General features: G+C 39.8%; 1 protein-coding gene across 1 annotated transcript in view; it reads right to left on the bottom strand.

The window, feature by feature from the left end:
* ptprn2 (protein tyrosine phosphatase receptor type N2) overlaps positions 1–14,891 on the bottom strand; it is a 212,557-nt gene that overhangs the window by 65,746 nt on the left and 131,920 nt on the right. The window contains exon 11 of the mRNA XM_036125606.1: positions 11,917–11,981. Coding sequence (XP_035981499.1) covers positions 11,917–11,981 — 65 coding nt within the window. The remainder of the gene's footprint in view (positions 1–11,916; positions 11,982–14,891) is intronic.

The following is a 14,891-nucleotide window of genomic DNA, read 5'->3' as shown; positions in this document are numbered from 1 at the left end:
AATGTAAAGCTTATGGCACAACTATCCACCTAAACTGGCAGGCCAGGCAAGGAGAAGATTAATTACAGAAATAGCAAAGAGGCCTATGGTAAATCTGGGGGAATTGCAGAGATCCAGAGCTCAGGTGGAGGCATCTTTTGACACAACTATTAGTTATGCACTCACTATGGAAGAAATGCAAGAAACCGTTGTTGAAAGAAAACCACCTGAATTTTCCCACTGGCAAACATGTGGTCAGATTAGACCAAGATATAACTTTTTGCCCTACATGCAAGACACTATGTTGGGGTGGAAAACTAGCACTGCACGTTATCCTGATCACATTGTTCCCTCAGTGCAATGTGGTGTTTTCAATCTGCGAGGACGCGTATCTTCAACTAGGACAGGGAAGCCGATGGGTGGAGATAAATTCAGGGGAACCATGTAAGAAAACGGGCGACGGTTCATCTTCCAGCTCTAAATACGCCGCCAGAGCAACGTGTGAGTGAATTAAATCAAAGCAGGTTCAAATGTTTGAATGGCCCAGTCAATGGTCAGACCAAACTCCAACTGAGAATCTGTAGCCAAACTTCGAATCTTCTGCTTAAAGATGTTCACCATTCAATCTGACTGCTCTTGAACTGTTTTGTGGACAAGAATGGGTAAAACATTTCAGTCCCTTGACGATGTGAAAAGCAGCCAGACGTTCTCCAAAACACTCGCAGCTGTAATTGCGGCAACAAGTGGTTCCACAAAGGATAGACTCACGCTGAAAATAAATGCGTGCCCGACTCTTATGCGTCGAAAAAAAACAATTGAAAGCCTTGAATTCTTGACCTTCCACTTCATGATTATGCACTAGTCCGTGTTGGTCTATCACATGAAATCTCATTAAAATGCAACGCGGCTGTAACGTGACAAAATGTGGAAAAATCTTAGTTTGTTATCACTTTTGCAAGTCATCTGAGTTTAAACATTCACATATGAGTTAGCCTGATCATCCATCATTTTACTATCCATGCCAGGTTTAAATACTAAGCCTTCACCGCTTACTATCGCTCAGCAATCAAAGCCGATGTTGTAAAACTACTAAGTGGAGCAGCACAGCAGACCATCATTTCATGCTCTATCCACGCAGTCTTCATTCACCATCTTCCCAGTCAAGGTCATCATATTAAAGACCATAACAGCTCATCAGGCAATTTAGTTGACCTTGCCATGCAGAAAGTAACTAGCAGTTACAGCAGGATTTGCAATTATAGTCAATTAAAGTCAATAAAAGATGATATGACAGTTGATTATGTTTAATTTACTGGGAGCAAAGTGGTTTCCGAATTGTGCGCTCACTGAGCAATAATTAATGCGCGGCTTCACAGCTACCATGAATTCAGATTGAGTTTTGTTTAAAAAAAAATAGATACATGAAGATGAAAATCCCAGTATATTCTGTTTTTTTTTGCCATGTAGCCAACTCTTTCAGCCTAAGAATGGATGTTTTCCTTGAATTTTACCTTCTTGTCTGGCATTCAAGGAATAGGATTAAAAGTAGTCAAACAAATACTGCTGCCCTGATTTCGCTGTGATGTTAAGTAGATTACCACGGGCCACCGGTTGGCCTGCAGCAAGGGCTTTTCCTACTGCTGTCAGTGCCGAGGTGCCAGATGCGCTAGGCAAGTAGCTGCATGATAAATGGCAGAAGGTGAGGGAGCCAGAGCTGCAAGCAGGAGCACCCTGCCCCAGCGTCCCGCTGCCAGTCCCTTGGCATGCAGCACGCCGGGCCAAATGGCAGCAGCCTCCCCCTTCAACGCTGACATTTAGAACCTCTGCCATGCTATCCAGCTGTGGACACCGCGGGCTCCCCCCGGCACTGTACACCCAGCCTCTCCCAGGAACCCGGCCCCTCAACCCCACCGCTGCCGCTGCCAGACGGCAGTCAACAAACAATCACTTATTTCATCAGGTCTGACATCGTTTAATGAATGTTTGTGGTTTATTTCAAACATGCAACTCACAGAAGGTTTAAAGTGCTAGCGTGCTTTTCAGTTCCATTCAATGCAATTCAATTTTGTTTATATAGCACCAGTTCATGAAACATGTCATCTCAAGGCACAAATATTCAAGCATAAACATAATTTAGGACTTTGTGATCTGATGCAAAATGTTTTTAATAAGTATCAAGAGCTTGCTTGAGTATTTTGATCTGTTAAACTGAATTTCTTCATTCCTTGATTTGTTGGAATACACATTGCCATTGTAGGAAAAGAAACATCTATCAAATATTTCTAAACTTTATTGTTGTTTAATAATGTTATATATATATATATATATATATATATATATATATATATATATATATATATATATATATATATATATATATATATATACACACACACACAAGCAGATATACATACATATATATACATATATATATATATATATACATACATACATACATATATATATATATATATATATATATATATATATATATATATATATATATATATATATATATATATATATACATACATATATATATATATATCTCAATGAAACTGATGCAGATTATGTAACAAAATAATATATATTGCCTTCCAAATAAAGCCTGCCATGTTTTAAAACTCCAATAAACTACAAATTAACATGAGATACATTGATGGTCTTTGGTTGGAAAAGTGTTACTTGGACTACTTGCACAAAAAAATAAGATAAGGTATCTGCTTGTACACTGCGGCAGCACGCATAAAGGGAAATGTCTATATAAAGCGATTATTATCTGGTTTCAGAAGGGAATATTGTGCCTAGCTGGCAAGAATGATTGTGCATGAGTCCAAGAAACATGCAAAGGATGACCATCTGGCCTACCCTGATGGATCTAAGCTATTCTGGTACCTACATCTCAAGGCCGACGCCATATCACTCTGAAATAATGGAAATCGACCAAGTAGGACTCGCTTCAAATAAAACGAACAAAAACAATCCTCTGGCAAACAGTGAGGCTTTGGATTATGACTTGCTATTGGATGTTGAGAAAGAAAAGGGGCTTAAATTCAACCATCAACAGTGGTGTGGCTATAAACATGTAATAAATACTGAGCTCAGTGGTCAAGAAGCAGTCTATGGACTACAGAGCTACAACTAAAGACAGGAGAAAATAATCTGGAGACTTCTGACGTTGAAGATTCAAGAGCAACACACATAAGCAGCGGTATCTGGTCTGCGCCTGTCTCTGAGGCGTGGCCACCAGTGTTGTAGTCAAGTCACTATGCATCGAGTCCGAGTCCAGGTTCGAGTCACCAGTGTTCAAGTCCGAGTCAAGTCCAAGTCATTAAAAAAAAAATCCGAGTCGAGTCCGAGTCGAGTCCACTACTCATCCGAGTCAAGTCCGAGTCGAGTCACTATTGACGTGTGATGTATGACATGAAGCAGTAACATTCCATTGCACTAATAACTCTTTCGCTGTAGTTACCCTTGGTTTTACTCGGTAAAACTACAGCTTTTTCCTAGTCTAAGACGTCTCCTAATCATGGTTTTCAAACATTGTTGTTATGGAACGCGCAACAGCGACTCGAGGTACGCTGATAGGCCGCATATGAAGGATGTTAAAGCCGCAAGCGGCGTCGATCGGCCCTCGCAGCCAAGCGCACTCCGGCCTATTGGCCACTGCCGTGGCTCCGGCCGGCCGGCGGCTCCGGCCGCCGGGCGGGGTTCGCACACCGCCGCGGTGCCGGCCGGCGGGCGGGGTTCGCACACCGCCGCGGTGCCAGCCGGCGCCGCCCGCCCGCCGGCCGCCCGGAGCCGCGGCGGGGTTCGCGCACCACCGGCCGCCCGCCATCGCAGATGCTGTTACGCATTTCCCTCGCCCGTCCACCGGGCGATTCCCACAAACGTGTTCGACAGCGTTCCCCCATGACTCACAACAAATCTGGTGCAGATCGGTCGATGTAGCGAGGAGATCCAGCCGTTGGATAATGATAATGCATTTGGCCACCGGACCGGACTAAATTGTTCGGCGGGCCGGAAAATGTATACCGATTCCTGGACGGTGACTACAAACAGAAAAAAACTGCAAATGACGCCATGAACGCCGAGCAGGAGAAAAACAACGACTTACCTTTGTATCAACTCGGCCCGTTTTTCCAGTCTTTCTAAGCCCTCGACACTCAAGCCATCGTTTGAGCTGAACGCTGGTATGTTGTTCCACAGTTCTACCAGTAAAACGGGCGCCTGGACATCCTCTTGTGAAAGTTTAACAGCTGTAAAGTCGGTCATATCGTTGTGTCTGTTGCATGTGTAATGGCTGGTTGCTACGAGCGCTCTCACACTGTTTGCCCAACCTTAGCGGCAAGGGGCGTTGCTCATGAGATGGTGACGTCACGTGCGCGGTACGACATTTAGATATTAAAATCATACACCAAATAATATTCTAATGACATATTAAAATTATAGCCTAATGATATAAAAAAAGTCGAGTCTTTTTCTCAATTTCCGAGTCAGAATGATCTGAATGTAGGAGTCCGAGTCCAAGTTCGAGTCATCAGTGCTCAAGTCCAAGTCAAGTCACGAGTCTCTAAATTTAGCTAATGACTCGGACTCGAGTTCGAGTCTCGGACTCGAGTACTACAACACTGGTGGCCACCCAGCGATCCTGTTCTACTCAAATGCCCGGATAGATCTGATGAACCTATCCTGAACTCAAGACCACTTATGTCGTTCTGTCTTGACAACTTGCACCACGGTGCGTTCCCCCTAAGCTTGTATGGTCCAGTATAGCAACTGAAACAAAAACAACGCTTGTTAGTAATGAAAAGATCCAATTTATACCTTTGATTTTCAAAAAGCAATTGATGAATCTGGACTTTGCATTTAAAAAATAAAAATAGCTGACAAGTCAAATCTAAAAAAAAAACCATTTGTTTAAATTTGCATTAAACTATTCACTAAAACATTATTAATTTGAACCTGTATTCCAATTTTTCTTTCCTTTCCTTCATTAGTTTCTTACATTTCCGTAACATGAACCACTTTGAACTGTCTTGTTGGTAAAATGTGCCTTACAAAACAATGCCTTGTCTTGTCTGTCCTTTCACCTTATGTCAAATTTGGTGAATACATTTTCAAATTTAGAAAAATTAGATTTTAAATAACTCCAAAAGCGTTTGCATCTTGAATGGAAAGTTTGTACAGTTTGATATTTTTTTAAAGGAAAGATGCTAAATATTATTGACCTCTATAGTTCTAGCAACCTCGGTAGCTGGCTTGCATTTAATCTCCTATGGTTTTGTAATTTACAACATTTTTGGAGGGTTGGGAGATCACTGACAGCTTGTGAATAGCTATAAAAGCATATTTCTGACAGCTTATTGATTATTTTCGGACAAAAGTTAATTTTGAAATGTCAACTGAAATGAAAATGAAAGATGGACAAAACTTTGGACTTTTAGTTCGAACTCTTCTTTTAGGAAGAAATGACCACACACGTTGGTTAAAGCACATTTTTTGTGAATATATGTATTAAAGTTTATTCTGACAGTCCTTGCCAGAGTTTTATAGGACAAAGCATCCGTTAACCACAAAAATCTCCTTGAAATAAAGATGAAAGAAGAGGTTGGGGCTTGGGCAGTTGGCAAAAGATAGGACTTTTAGGTTTGTATTAAGTATTCATAACAGTGGAGAGTCTTTCATTACTGTGTTTTGCTTTAATTTGATCTAAACCACCTCCAAGGCCAATTTCACTTTGAACGCTTCTTTTTTTTTTTTCTTTTAGAATAAAATCTGCACGTCCAAAAAATTTACCTATTTTACTTTACAAAACTGCACAGACGTGTGTTTTAACAAGCTGAAGAGCAATACCAATGCCAACTGAACTCAGTGACTATAGCCCATTTTAAACAGGCAGCAGAATAAAAAAAAAGAAGCAAAAGGTAGGAGAGTAAACACTTTACATTCTGGTACTCATTAAAAACAGACAAGTCCAGCCTTTCCTGTGCGAGAGAGCACACGTCATGCTATACAGAGGCAAATACCAAGCCGCATGGCATAGAATCAAAGGCATTTCTGCGGTCCAAAGGTCAGGTGATGGTAAAAGGTTGCTGAGAAACGGAGCTGCTGGACGGGCTTTCATCAGTGGGAGGCAGCTGGAGTCTCCAAAGAGGCAGCGTTACTTGGGGCTGAAGGCACAATAGGGCTGCTCCAAAATGACATTTCACATCCAGATCTGCCACAGTAATGGCATTTTAGCCACTTTTAAAATGGTCAGATTGGCTTTCCTGCACTGTTGAAATTTTTATAGACAGCAGTTTTTTTTTTATATATTGTTTGGGCTTATTACAGTGTCTGAAGGAGATTGTCTTTGAGAAAAAGGCAATTGGGGCCAATGTAGGAATGATTGGCTGATACAAATACTTAAACTTCACATGATACAACAGAGCAAGCAGCGTAGCATACGTCTGGCAATGCTATTAAACCACTGTTATTGCCTCTGAGGAGATGCAGACTTAAATGAAAACAAATGATCTCACAATTTGCATAAAATACATTTATCCTATCTTGTGATTCTTTGATTTAGAAAAAAAGAGAGACATTGTACAACATGTATTAATGTAAGCTTGGTACAGTTATTTGTGTGAGTCGCCGTGGTAGGAAACGGTTAGTGTAATTTTGCTTTGAAGTTGCTTTGACTGATTTGTCCCATTTGCTTGGGGAAATTGCAGTGCCTGGTGCTCACCAAAGTGGATTATTATATTTTATTTTATTTATTTATTTGTACAATATGCAAGCTTTGTTAGAGTAAAAGAAAGCAACATATATTGTTCCCTTTTTTGAAAAAAATCCAACAACACAATAATAAATATTCATGGAAAACAAATCTTCCATCAAAACAAAATGCTAATTTGCATGATCATATCTGCACCAAAAGAATGGTGACTTTAAAAATGTAGCGGTCTATTTCAACTACACTATATCTTATCATAGAAGTAGGTCCAGATAGTACATAATATACCATTCTGAGACCAAAAAGGGACAAATAAATGATAAAAATAACAGTTTAACTATTAAATATTTCAGTTTTTTACCTTATATTTGAAATCTGTAGTATGAACAAACCAATTTCATGTATCAACAGTATAATTCTGACTTTGTTTTCTCTAGATATGTGTTAAAATCTGTGAGATTATTGTTGTTCATTCTCCCCCAATATGAAGAGTAATACACTGGATGAATCACTTTTATTTCTGCACTTTTTTTGGACATTTTTGTCATTAAGGTTTAGGTAAAATTTCACCTTTCAGGTCATACGACATAAAGCCGTCATAATTGTATCCAAGCCTGGTGACAGACGACTATATATATATATATATATATATATATATATATATATATATATATATATATATATATATATATATATATATATATATATATATATACATAGTTTGTGGGGCTAAGACCTTAAAGAAGACCAAATAAGGAGAAAATCCCGCTGCTGCCAGTAAAGAGCATGGTAGAGACTAGTACAACAGGATATAAATGTTATTCTACAACCACACAAATACTGAGACTTATGCTATTTTGGAGTGACAATGCATAAACATCCTGCATGCACAGCGCTGAGTTCTTCATTTGCCATATGTGATTTAAATTCAGTGGTGGGATAATCAGTCAGCATTCAGCTGTGGGAATTCTGAGCTTAATGAATGCCTCTTCACATAGGCAGTTTGCTGGAGTTATTCCGAACACAAGACTGCTGTCAAAATGTCAATGAATCTCAATTTAACTCCCTCCCAACCACATGGGGACCATCTCATGCAGGCTGGCTGCACTTCTAAATGCAAGATTTAGGAAAATATTGTTGCAAAGAAAACACTATTAGTTCCCAATTTCTGTATCAAGCTGTCAGAGCAATTAGATAATTGCCACTTTCTTCATATTGCATTTTTAATCTAGGGGAAACCCCTCAGCACACATCAGGTTAAATCTTTACTCAATTTTAATCACAGAGCAAGTTTGGGGGTCATTATCACCTAATATTACTTTGCAAACTTTAAGCAAGATTTAAAGGTCATTCCCTCCAATTTAAAAAAAAACAAGAGAAGCGATTGATGAGCACAATATGACAACCGAGGAATATTTTTCTGACACCTAATTTTGGCTGACATAGTCCTGAACCAAACAGATCACCTTGTACCAGTCGAGCTGTGCATCTGTGACTGTCAGCATCTTTTGACTTGTTCCTGTCTCCACCACAGAGAGGCAGGAAGGGCAGCAGCAGAAATGTTTAGGAACAATTATGCTGGAGGAGTCAACATGTGTAACAACCTGCCAATCTTTGTATCCAAAACTTGAGGCCCTGATAACACGTGTTCTGCATTTAGTTTCAGGGGGACCTTGAATGTACAGCGTGCAGCGCAGCCTGCTGGGGCAGGATCAAGCCAACTGTGACTTTATTTGTTCTTCAAGTCATATATTTTCTTCAGTTTTTAACACATTAAAAATCTGCGCAATTCACAATTTATGTTAGAGCAGCAAAAAGGCTACCAGTGTTGAAGTAAAGCCATCCATGATCAGCTACGTTTGCTGTTGCTGTGCAACGTTGGGCCTATCTGTTCAGTATTTTGTGTGGCAGAAAACAACCTTACCCAGTATTATTCTGGTAATTTACCAGGTCAGGGTTATGTGTGAATAAAGCCAGAACTGATTTACTGGGTAAAAACTGACACGGCAGTTTATCGTCAAGACCTAATATCATACTTGGTAATTTACTGGGACTGCTCTGGTGTTATATTTTCGTAGTCTTCGTTTAGCTCCTCCCCTGATGTCTGCAAGTCGCTTTGCTGACTGAGAAATGTACTAAAACTGTATTTCTTCTGTAGTTCTCATGAAGCCATTGTTTGTTGTGGCTAACCAGCTGATTGGCGGACGTAATTTCCTTCTGAAATTCCTCTTTAGAGTTTGGCTTGATCAGTTAAAGCTATATCCCTTGCATTACCACCACTCGCAGGTGATATTATTTACACCCTGTCCACTGTTGCCGGGTTAAGCGTGAAAAGAGCTGACCCAGTAATTTACTGGGACTAATTTGCATGTGCAAAAGAAACTAATTGTAGTTTGGACCGGGAATGTGAACCCAGTAAATTAGTGTGACTTATGTGTTAAAGGGACTTAAAACTGCACTTCACCTTGAGCTCACAATCCCTGTGGTGAAACCTGGTGGAGGTAGCATTATGGTGTGGGGTGCTGGTCAGAGTGGATAGGAACATTAATGGAGCTAAATGTAAGGTAGGTTTTTGCAACATGTGGTTTCCTGGCCACATGAGGCTCTTTAGTCCCCCCTGTTCACAAAAAATACAACAAAAATAATAAAAGGCAGAGTATTGCTATAAAATAAAAAGGTAAATAAACAGTTTTAGCACTTGTTTTATGTGTTTCTCATACTTTATCTGTATAGGATTTCCAGAACAGAATGAGATTGTGTAATCAAAAGAAAATCGTGTTCAGCTTTTTCACAGAAAATATTTATTTTCCATGAAACATGCGTTGAAACATTTATGTATTCTCTTTATGTAAAAGTGATGTTTTTTTTTCTGTTTTATAGAACTTAAAAATCTAAATAAAATTGTGTTTCTTAAATTTAAATATAAAATGACAAATTTCATTAGTCTTTGTCGTTGTAAAAACGTATAAAACATATTTTTTATAAGGGTATAGTTGCTTTTGTGGTTCTAGCCAAATGCTATTTAACAGGACAAAGGGTATAATTGGTTCTTTAGACCTAAATCCAACTGTCTGTGAGAACCTGCTTCCATAGCTTAAAATTGATGTTCACAGATCTGTTCAGCTCAATTTGACTGGGCTTCAGTTGTTTTAGAAAGAAGACATGCCAATATTTCTGTTTCAATGTGTGCAAAGCTGTTAGAGGCATACCCCTACCCACTGTTTAGAGGTTTTGTTTTTGTAAAACGATTTGAAAACCATGTAGCATTTTCCTTCTTCTTCACTTTATGCACTGTTGTGTTGCGCTGTAACATGAAAACCTTGTAAAATATATCAACATTCGTGGATTTAATGGGGCAAAATGTAAAAACGTTCAAGGTGTCTGAATTCTTAAATCAAAAGGCATTGTATGTTTCACTCCTACATGCATCGTGCAAGAAAAGTAATGTCTTTCTATTACATTGTGAGCCAACTTCCATGCGATCTATAATGGAGTGGATATTGCTTAGCTTATTGACTAATGTCCCCTCCTCCCCACTTTGACATTTGCTTATCCTCGCGAGCATCTCCAAGTATTGATGTTTGCTCTATCTGGACATCTCCCTAAGCTGTTCTGTCATTTGTCACCTCTTAAATAAAAACCAAGGAGGTGTGGGAGCTGACAGTGATAAGGCTTAATGACACAAACCACCGTGGTGGTTTCGTACAAACCCAGAAGAAAGAATTTGCCGTGCGGCTTCATTTCCTGCCCGGTACCTGTAATGGATTCACAGAGCAATTTTACCCATGCATATTTCCATCCCATGCCACTAATAAGCAGACTAAAGAAGAACCTCTCTCCAAGCCGTGGCGCGCATTCACTCATAACTGCGGTCAATTTAGAGGAAATTTATTGAAAGCGGGCTTTTGGTTTAACACCTTTTAAACTAATGTATTTGGAGAGCGCACTCCACATGCTCTCCTGTCAAAAGCTGCCATTTTCTCCCAACTTAGCCTTAACTCTCCACTTCTTGGATGCAAACCGGTGAGGTCAACACATGCACATTAGAGCTCATAAAACACCCTCTAAGTGGCTTTTCAGGATTTCTACTTCGCTAGCTCACTTTTTAAAGAACAATAAACGCGGCGCTTCCTCAAATACGGATCTCACAAGATCCAGCCGGGAGCAGATTTTCTCTCCATGAGGTGGGAGACAAACTCTTCCTTTCCCACCCTCCCTCTTTCCTATTCATCCCTGCCTCAGACTGTCTCCTGCAGAGAGGCTATTATTGCAGCTAATTATCTACAAATAGGCCCAATATGACAAACACAGACCCGAGCTAGTGCCGGCTACAAGCGCAGGAATCATTCTGTGATGAAATAAAAGACAGGGAGGCAGACAAAGACCAGAACAAAAGTCACATATTTAAAAATATAAAAAAGAGGCAAAATCTCAGATAATTACGAGGGACATGAAGAAGACACAAGATGAGAGAAATTGCAGGACCCAAAAAAAAAAAAAAAAAAAAAAAAAGATATAAGAGGGTGGCAGATGGGCGAAGAAAAGCAGCACGGAGAGAGGACTAACATGGGGAAATGATCTTGTCTCTGCAACGTGTGACGGTTGTTGCCATTGGAAACTGTCCTGCAGTGCACGGGCCACATCCACTTAGCTCCCAGCGTGGTTCAAGATCAGGATAGCTCAGAGGTCTAAGGCTGTCTGTCTCATTTCCATAAAAAAACTCATTTACCAGGCAAGCATGGAGGGCTATGATGCATCAATGAGGGCTTGATTAGATCTTTACCTTTGATACATATGAATATTTATCAAGGCTGAATAACATTTGCTCTCCTTTCATCTGGATCATCCGGAGAGTCCTCCTCCTCCTCTTAATTTTTATTTTTTTCCTTTCCAATGAATATGTCAGCGGAGCATTGGGGATCATGACAAGTGACAGTACTCGAGATAATCCGGTCATTGTTGCACGAGGCAACGATCAACACTCTCTTTAGGTTTTACAAAAGTGCATCAGGCTTTTGTCTTGTTGTTTTTCTATTTACCGTGGGGATAACAGCGGCAAGAAATTTAAAGGAAATCAATTAGTGGGACAGAAATCACCGCGGCGTCCTTCAACAAAAGTGTGTGTGAAAAAAAACAAAACACCATTGTGGGCGTGACAGGTTGCAACCGCATTCATAGCGTCCTCTTTTTTAGCAGCCGTTACAATAAGATGCACTTACATCACTCACTCCGGCCTCCACTATCTTCAGGCTCGTCTCCTTCTCCAGCTGCTGCTTCTCTTGGACTGCAAGGGGAGACAAAAGCAGAGGAGGATTGATGTCACAAAGTCGCAGGTTTTTTCACTTCCCCGGGGCTAAACAAGCAATCAGCGAAGCTGAGAATGATGCAATGGATGTATCAGTCTGAGTCAGATGTCAAACTGGTCATGGAAAATGTCCGGCACCCAAACGCAAACGCCTAAAAAATCTTCAACGGTGAAGGAGCTTGGCAAACTTCGAAGTTGTTAGGTTGCACAGAGAGGGATGCGGTAGAAAAAACAAGGTTATAGAGTTTATAGGAGTGATCAAAAAAAGTTGCATCTTGTCTAGCAGATCTGTTACTGTAAAGTTACAAAAGGTGCATCAGTAATTCTGTGTTGTCCCATTTAACCTTCATTCAACACAAGATCAATGACTTTAAGTAACACAGAGCCTCGAAAAAAAGCATTCGTACGATTTAAAATTTTCAAAATTTTCCACATTTCAACCACAAAGATGGACATATTTAGATTTTTTTTTGTTAATGACCAACTTAAAGTAGTGCATAATTGTTAAGAGGAATGAAAAGGATACATTGTTTTCTCTGCTTATTGCAAATTTAATTTGAAAAAAAGAGCATGCAGTTGAAATTATCAGTCACCTTCAGTCGGGTAACCCTAAATAAATCCCGGTTCAACAAATTGTCTTTAGAAGCCACCTATTCTTGCCCTCCTTTCGATCCCCCACTATGACCGTCTCAGTTGTTGTGTCCTTGTTCAAAACACTTCACCCGCATTGCCTGCTGGTGGTGGTCAGAGGGCCCGGTGGCGGCGGTGTACGGCAGCCTCGCCTCTGTCAGTCTGCTCCAGGGCAGCTGTGGCCACTAATATAGCTCACCACCATCAGGGTGTGAATGGGTGAATGACTGTGGTGTAAAGCGCTTTGGGGTCGTTAGACTAATTAAAGCGCTATACAAGTACAAGCCATTTACCATTTTCTCGATTTTTAGCAGTCAAATAAAAACAGTGTTTTTCGTTCCACAATCTTTGTGGGTTTGTTTCAGCTCTTTAGGTTTTAGCTCACACTTTCAGCATTTGTGCATAATTTACAGGCTTCTAGTGGTTCTTTCTCAGTCTAAGTCTAAACCATCCTGCAGTTTTTCTTGATCTGAAACCTAAATTAAATATATATGTAGGTCAAAATCATGGCTTAATGGGAGGCTTTCACTTTTTTTTTTTTACTAAAAATATTACTCTTATTTCTAATTTTCAATAACACGGCTACAGCTAACAACATTTTTTGAATAATTCACCAAGTGGAGAAACTGCCCCAAGACAAAAAAACAACAACAAAAACCCCCCAATTCTGATCACTTGCTGCAGTCATATGTCTCATCATCTGTAATGAGTTGATCAAAAACAGCATGAATAAGTAGATATTAGAAGTAAGTGTTAACAATCATCTTCACCTTTGAGTTGGTTCAGTCCAACTCACTTCTTACATCAAAGTCTGTTTTGAGGAAAAAGAAACTTGCTTTATCTTAAGTTGATCTCTTCTGTCGAGCAGTTTACAGATGAGTGAAATCAACAAACTAAAATTTATAAAAGTAAAGAGTAAAATGAATCAGTCATTTCTGCTGTCTCATTCACAATGGATTACATGATATACCTTCAAGAAATTGTATACAACATTGCAGATGAAGGCTGCAGACAGTTGTGACCTGTTTCAAATCTGCAACAGAATGGCCAGCAGCAGCGAAGGTGTCCGTTACACATCAAAAAGATTTGAGAAATTGCCGCGTTTACATATTTTAGCTTAATTTAGCTATAAAGTCTTTAAATTGTCTTATTATTCAGTATATTCAGATTGAAAACATTATGCTGAGGTTCAAACTCTGGATTTCTGGAACAAAAAAGGATGTGTAAACCTCCAAGCCACCGTTGTTGGCAGCCCAAAGGCTGGTTTATGCTTGACGCACGAAATGGTCCGAGCGGAAATAAGATGTGCAGACACGTCTACAGCATTTATGCTCTGTGCAGCTTTTCCTTCTGAGTAGCAGTATTCTCCTGGACTGTAGAGGGCAGCCTTGCGCCCTACGCCAAGCATACTACACCCTACTACATGTAGAAGTAGAAAACATAGTTGTTTCCAACATTTTAAAGCCTTTTACTTTCTTCTAAGAGTGACTACGATTTTTCTCCAGGAATTGTTAACAATTTGTTGATGACATGATCTTTATGAGCCGAATTAATAAACTTGTCTATATTTATAAACCTCTGTAACAACAAAGGCTTGCCATGTTTGTCTGTGTAGTTAGGAACTTTTCCGGGTGCGCGTAGTACGAAGGGATGTGTCAAGCATAAACCAGGCTTATTGCATATCAGGTGAAATATTAATTTCTTAATAGTTTTTTTCTAAGTTACACATATATGTGAAACTTATCTTATGGGATTTTATTTCTGAGCCCTGAGAGAGCGATTTGACGGTGGTGGAGATGAGATTTTTATGACTCCTCATTTTACAACATCACCACAAGGCACCAGTGAAGTAAGGACACATGAAAGGCCTAAACTGGTACTTTTCTAACTTCCTGTCACAGCTAGCTGTACCACAGCGTTAAAACTAGCATTGTGAGTTTCTTCTTACCTCTGTTCTCCTTTATAACGATACTACAGCTACAAACCGCCTCGTTACTAGCATATCTGTTTATGAATGTATAGGCTACAAGGCAGATTGCTGCCGCCTGTGTAATATGTAACAAGGTGGGCAATATGCTAGGTCCTTTAGCCACCACAAGGGTGGGCTAACAAAAGGCACAGCGTTAATAGGTTTTAAGATATGTGAGTCTTTTTTTGGCAACCATTTAGGAGACGTTAGGAAATAATCGCACTTTATGGGCTTCAGGCAGTAGATTATGATTGGAAACTATTTATCTATAACTACCCCGAAGTTGCATA

This window comes from Fundulus heteroclitus, chromosome 21, assembly GCF_011125445.2.
Source record: "Fundulus heteroclitus isolate FHET01 chromosome 21, MU-UCD_Fhet_4.1, whole genome shotgun sequence".
NCBI lineage: Eukaryota > Metazoa > Chordata > Actinopteri > Cyprinodontiformes > Fundulidae > Fundulus > Fundulus heteroclitus.
The sequence above is the reverse complement of the archived record's forward strand: the minus strand, read 5'-3'. Positions and strand labels throughout refer to the sequence as shown.